Raw genomic sequence first — 6,428 nt, 5'->3', positions numbered from 1 at the left:
AAAATATTTTAAAGATTATATTTTGATGTAAATTTTTGTAATTATTATTAAATAAATAAGATCTCTTTATATTTAAAATTTAATAATTTTATGTCAAGTAATTTTTTAAAAAAAATTTAACTGTGAATGATAATATTTCCTCGAAAATTAAAAAAAAATAGAGATCAAATTTTGATTTTTTTTTTTGATTGTGAATGATAACATTTTTTTAAAAATTAAAAAAAATTAAAAATATCAAGATTTGTTATGATTTTGTTTGCACCTTCTAGATATTTATTTAAATATTATCACAAAAAATTAGATCAAATAGATAAATCATTTGTTAAATATAAATTTTTTTTGTCACTTACAAAAAATATAATATTTATTAATTATTTTTGTCCCATTTTAAAATCATTTAGAGATTATTTTGTTAATAACAATTTTCAGAAATTTCTTTTTAGCGTTTAAATCTTTTGGGTATCAAATTGATAGTTAACCCATAAAATATCTATAATAACTTGAATGAAGAAGAATCCCATTAAAATTTAACAATTGTAAAGTAAATATATAAACAAAGTATATAAGAATTGGATATTATAAAGCATTTAATCCTTTTTAAGTGAATTTTATAATTTTAAATTTTCAAAACTAAAAATAAATGCATACATGACTTGTTTGCAAGTAAATTTTTCATTACAAAAAATATTTTCCAAAAGAGAATTGAAGGAGACAAGATCTTATGGATTGCTTTGACCAAGCACTATTGAACCGTTGGATTAGTCTTAGAATTGAGTAACAAAATTCATGGTATCAATCTTAGAAAGATTCATTATCTTCAAGGTGGTCCCCACTTCCCACATGTTACAACCATTGTTTTTTTTGCATACACTGAATCATGATTCAGACTCAAAACTGGTTCCAATTTTTATTGAAACTGTGCATGCAGTAGCACTTGCATATTTTGGGTCTAGCATTGCAGAGAGCAAAAGCATTTTCCTTTAAGCCATTTCTATTTCTTAAAAAAAAAAAAAAGAAAGAAAAAATTTGATTCTTTGAAAGAAACCCAAAAACCAAAAGGCACAAAAGGGTGTGTATGATGTGATTCCAATTTTTCTAGTTTTAGTTTTTATCCACAAGCTTTGTTTTGTTAAGTTATAAAAGTAATTAAATTATATTAATTATATATGTGTAACTTATAAGCTATAAACTCATCACAACAACAACCACAAACAAACCTTGTTCATCTTCCTCTTCTTTCTCACCTTTTGGTTTGTTCAAGGCATTGGCTTTTGAAGTTTTTGAGGTACAAGTTTTTGTTCAATTCTCACACATTCCCCCTCTTTTTGTGTCTTCTCTGCTCATTTTCTAGGACCTTGTCTCATGGTACACTCATCTATATCTCTAAACCTTTGTGCCTTTTCCTTCTTTTCATTTTTAAAGTTTCAAGGGTGGGAACTTTTGTTTGATTATGGTTTTTTAATAATCTTGTTTATCTAAACCCCTACCCCATGATGCATTTCACTCTAAATAAATTATTATTAGTGATATTGCATTAATATAAGCAACTATGTCTCGATCTAAATTAATCCAATTTCTAATAATAGACTAAATATTTAGCTCAGATCCTAATATTTGGACTCCAATACAAATTCAATTGGACCAAATTAGTCAAATTACTAGTAATAACATTTCATACACACACACACACACACACACATATATATATATATATATATATATATATATATATATAGATAAGTCTAAGTTCATTAAGTTAACCATAAATGTTCTATAGCTCTATAATATACTTTGGTTTCTTCTTCTTCTTCTTTCTGATTCTTGTTTTCAAACATTACTGGCAGTCATATTAGTTCTATTGCTTCTAATAAGCCAATGATGAAGCCATTGAAGAATATTGTGAAGGAGCTCAAGGAGATTGGAGAAAGCATTAGCAACATGTATAGAAACAACAACAACAACAAGCATAATGCTCATCATCATCATCATCATCATCATAGGCATGGAAAATCACACATTGCACCCGAATGTTCATCACCAATATCATCATTATCATCATCACCATCACAATCATCATTATTATCAGTAACAGTACCAGCATGCTCTTCAGCCATGGCAGCAAGAGATCAGAGCAGATGGGCTAACTTGCCACCTGAGTTGCTGTTAGACATAATCAAAAGGGTGGAAGGAAGTGAAACTTCATGGCCTTCTAGAAGAGTGGTTGTGGCATGTGCCTCAGTTTGCAGAACTTGGAGACAGATAACAAAGGATGTGGTTAAGACACCAGAACAGTGTGGTTGGATCACTTTCCCTATATCTCTCAAGCAGGTATTTTTCTTTTCATTTATTTTATTTCATTCTATGCCTTTTCAATAAGTTAAATCAATTTTAATAATTTCTATTAACTCATAAGATTTACTATTTAAATCATGTTATAAATCAGCCACTAAAATCAATCATCAATGTATTTATGTATAAAGACATGTGTGGTTTAATTTATTTTTAATATGTATTTATATTTCAGTATATATTTTATATTAGTGGCGAACTTTGGTAGTTGATTTTAATTTTGATATACACGTAGCATAGCTACGTTTAGTTTACTCCTCTAGATCAGATAAAGAATTTGTATTGCTATATTGTTTGATACATGTAGTCGAGCTCAGATAAGGCGGCTTCAAATGTTGTTGTTTTATTTAACTTTTCAGTTTCCTATCTGGTTATTTTGTTTCAAGATTGAAAGAATATTGTTACATTATAGTAATTTATGATTAATAATGTTGTATCAGCCTGGTCCAAGAGACACTCCAATACAGTGTTTTATTAAGAGAGAAAGGGCCTCTTCAACATATTGTTTATACCTTGGTCTCAGCCCTGGTAATATTCATTGTTCTCAATCATTTATTTTCTTCTTGTAAATAATTCTGTTAACAATGAATGATGTTTATTCTATCATGAAACTCTAGTCTTGAACTTATTTTGTGGTTCAAAATCCCTTCCAATGTTTTGCAGCTCCTTCTGGTGATATGAGCAAACTACTACTGGCTGCAAAGAAGATTAGAAGGGCAACATGTACCGAATTCTTCATATCATTGGTCGCGGACGATTTCTCGCGAGCTAGCACTACTTACATCGGAAAACTAAGGTTAGATTAGTCCAATAAATCTTCAGTTATGACCAATGAATTGTTCTGCTGTTTACTTGATCTGCAAGCAATCAACAGGTCTAATTTTCTTGGCACCAAGTTCATGATCTTGGATGGTCAGCCTTCACTCGATCCTTCTTTGCTTCAATCGAATTGCAAATCGCAGCAAAGAGTACACCTGAAACAGGTTCTTCCAAGAGTTGCTGCTTCTTCTTCTTCTGCTAACTATAATGTAGCAACAGTCTCTTACGAACTCAATGTTCTGAGAACAAGAGGGCCGAGGCGAATGCGATGTGCAATGCATTCAATCCCTGTATCATCAATCCAAGAAGGAGGAACTGCTCCAACTCCTTTAAATTTCACCAATTTCTTGAATGATCATGAATGTACTACTCTGTCTCTCTCCAAAGCGAAGAAGCCAGTAACTGAAACCGGGTCAGCTAGTACTCTCAGTACTCCAGAATCAAGCCATTGTGCAAGAGAACTTGTTTTGAAAAACAAGGCTCCTAGATGGCATGAGCAACTTCAATGTTGGTGCTTGAATTTCAAGGGCAGAGTCACAGTTGCGTCTGTTAAGAACTTTCAGCTTGTAGCAGCTGTAGAGCCTTCTCAAAATGTTTCGACTGCGGAACAAGAGAAAGTGATACTACAATTTGGAAAGATTGGGAAGGACATATTCACCATGGATTACCGGTATCCCCTTTCGGCCTTTCAAGCCTTCGCAATCTGTTTAAGCAGCTTCGACACCAAACCGGCTTGCGAATGATCACAATGTATCTTGCAAGAAAAGAAAAGAGAGAATCTGGTCAAACAAATCTTGTTCTAATGAGTGCTTTCATTCTCAAGTTTCTTAGTTTTGTAACATCATAAGAGACATTTGCAAAGTAATCTCAATGTACTGAATATCTTTCCATTTTAATTTTCTTGTATATGAGCAATTTCCAAATAAAAGTGACATTGCACAAGTGTATGTTGTTAAACTCATATGATCTTTTGTCTAAGTTCAATGTATCAATATCTAATGCAAATAACACTTAATCCTTATTTTTTATATGTTACAATATCTTATACAAACTATGTTTATTCTTTCATATATTCCTCTACAAATGATGAAGAATTCCAGGTCTTTGATCATCTTTAGGTGATTGAACCATGAACCATCACTGAATTGTTGATACTTTGAATGTTGCTGTTGACATAAGCCATCCCAAATGCATCATCCTTGGTTAAATCTTTCTCAGTGTTTCCATCCATGTCTGTGATTACCTGGGAGCTCTGTTCCGGCTCGCCCTCTTCGGCCTCATCGGCCTCATTCTTCGCCAAATTATCAACTTCCATTGTGGCTCCTCTGTTCTCCCCAGCCAGTGTCACAACCTGTGTTTGTTCCTCAGTGGATAGTTTGTGAACAAACTTCGAAACATCGCCTACGATGCCTTTATGAAATGCAGCCTTTTCTGGTGAGATGCTTGACATAAACTTGGAAGTTGCAAACATCAAGTTTCTCTCTACTACTCGTTGTGTTCTGCATCGCGGACGAAACACCTCAGAGAATGGATCCTTATTGCTCTTTGTTCCTGAACTAGATGCTATGGTATGTAGAATTGGTTGGCTAGTGGATATGCCTTTGGATTTTCTTGCTTTAACATGTTCATGGACCTCTTTCTCCTTTTCTTGAGGCTCAAGTAACTTGCTTTGTGGTTTCAAAGAGGGCTTGGAACTCTCAGCAGCACCATGCAAATCAAACTTCTTTTCTGTCGATGTTGTTTGTTCCATTTCATGTCTAGAAGATTCCTCAGGCAACTTTGGGATGGTATTCAATGGTGACTTCATCTTAAGCTCAGCTTCTTTCGGCAACGCCAAAAGGGATTGATCAGAGGTTGGTTCATGATGAAAAGAGACAGCTTTTGATTCGGTTTCTTGAGAGGCAAGTAATGGAGGCAAAGTGCTTTCTTGAATACTTGGCTGATCAAAGGTTGGTTCAGTTTTAGAAATTGGAGATGAAGACTTAAAAGAGGTTTCTGGTTCAAATTCTTGAGGCACAGGCTCAAGCTCAGACACAGCCTCAACAATTTTCTCTTTTTCCCCTTGAGAACTAGGCAATGCAGGCAGAGTTCTTTCGTCAGCATCGCGCATTAACGCCTCGCTGGTTCGCGCTGCTAAAGGAGGTAATTGAGGAGGTGGAGGTTCATCAAAGGTTGGTTCGGTTTTAGAAACTGGAGATGAAGGCTTAAAAGAAGTTTGTGATTTGAAATCTGGAGGCTGTGTTGGCATCTGAGGTGAATTGGGGATGGTTTTCAAAGGTGATTTTGCTTTTGTTTCGGTTTCTTGAGGCACAGGCTCAAACTCAGACACTGCCTCTACAATCTTCTCTTCTTCCTCTTCAGAATCAGGCAATGCAGGCAGAGTTCTTTCTTCAGTGTCGCGCTTTAACGCCTCGCTGGTTGGCTCTGCTAATGGAGGCAATTGAGAAGTAGGAGGTTGATTAGAAGCTGGTTCGGTTTTAGAGACTTGTTGCTGAGAGTCTTGAGGCTCAATTGACATTATCTTTGGCTCAGAGACATCCTTGTTTTCCTCTTCTTGTTCAGGCCTTGTGGTTTCTTGGGTAGCAAGCTTTGGTGGAGTCTTGGGAGAAGAGGACACTATAGAATGTTGGAGTAATGGTGATGGTGATGGAGTGTGAAATGGTGTTGAAGTTTTGGATGGAGAAGGTTGTGGAGTGTGATATGGTGTTGAAGCTTTTGATGGAGAAGGAACTGAAGATTCAATCATCACAGAAGTAGTTGTTGGCTTTTCAGGAATCTCTATTATTGGAGGCTTAGGTGGTGGTGAAGGTGCTCTTTGAATTGGTACATCTGTGTCTGAATCTTTGGTAGATTTTGTTTTGCCTTTCGGACGGCGTGGCCGTTCAGTACTCGGCCCGCCGATAGGCGCAAACGGCCACGGAATCCTTAGCCGGAAGGATTGCCTTTTAAGAGTCATGGATGATAGTTAATTTAAAATCAGATGACACAAAAGAATGATGAATTTTTTTGCTCGTGTTTGTCTTTGAATGCAATGCTGCAAATTGCAGTCATGCATTTATTTGAATGTATATATATAAACTAAGGATACAAGTTATACCTTACATGAATTATGGGACTCTTTATTACTTGTGCTCACAGTTTCTTTTTGCTTCTTTTTGGAGCATTTTCTTATTGATTCCATTTAAAAAGTTGACATTGTTCTTTCTTTGGTTAGACTAATGTTTTAAGGACATTGACGTCGACATAGGACATGATATGGA

At 34.9% G+C, this 6,428-nt stretch overlaps 1 protein-coding gene across 3 annotated transcripts; it reads left to right on the top strand.

Moving 5' to 3' along the window:
* Positions 1-872: 872 nt before the first annotated feature.
* Positions 873-4,194, top strand: LOC112697981 (tubby-like F-box protein 5). Of its 3 annotated transcripts, none has more exons than XM_025751405.3 (5): positions 873-1,285; positions 1,845-2,328; positions 2,790-2,877; positions 3,013-3,145; positions 3,224-4,194. In XM_025751405.3, the coding sequence occupies exons 2-5, from the start codon at positions 1,876-1,878 to the stop codon at positions 3,909-3,911; spliced, it is 1,362 nt and encodes a 453-aa protein (XP_025607190.1). In that variant the 5' UTR covers positions 873-1,285; positions 1,845-1,875; the 3' UTR covers positions 3,912-4,194. The 3 variants fall into 3 exon arrangements, with proteins under 3 accessions (XP_025607190.1, XP_072054610.1, XP_072054609.1); XM_072198509.1 differs by having other exon boundaries at positions 878-1,069; XM_072198508.1 differs by having other exon boundaries at positions 878-1,365.
* The last annotated feature ends 2,234 nt before the right edge of the window (positions 4,195-6,428 follow it).

This window comes from Arachis hypogaea, chromosome 6 (genome assembly GCF_003086295.3).
Source record: "Arachis hypogaea cultivar Tifrunner chromosome 6, arahy.Tifrunner.gnm2.J5K5, whole genome shotgun sequence".
Classification (NCBI taxonomy): domain Eukaryota; kingdom Viridiplantae; phylum Streptophyta; class Magnoliopsida; order Fabales; family Fabaceae; genus Arachis; species Arachis hypogaea.
Note: the sequence above shows the minus strand (reverse complement) of the source record. Positions and strands in the feature narration are given on the sequence as shown.

Coding starts and splice junctions, on each gene's coding strand:
- LOC112697981 (XM_025751405.3), top strand. CDS start 1,876: ATGATGAAGCCATTGAAGAATATTGTGAAGGAGCTCAAGGAGATTGGA. Junction 2,329..2,789: donor TCCCTATATCTCTCAAGCAG/GTATTTTTCTTT, acceptor ATGTTGTATCAG/CCTGGTCCAAGAGACACTCC. Junction 3,146..3,223: donor ACTTACATCGGAAAACTAAG/GTTAGATTAGTC, acceptor AGCAATCAACAG/GTCTAATTTTCTTGGCACCA.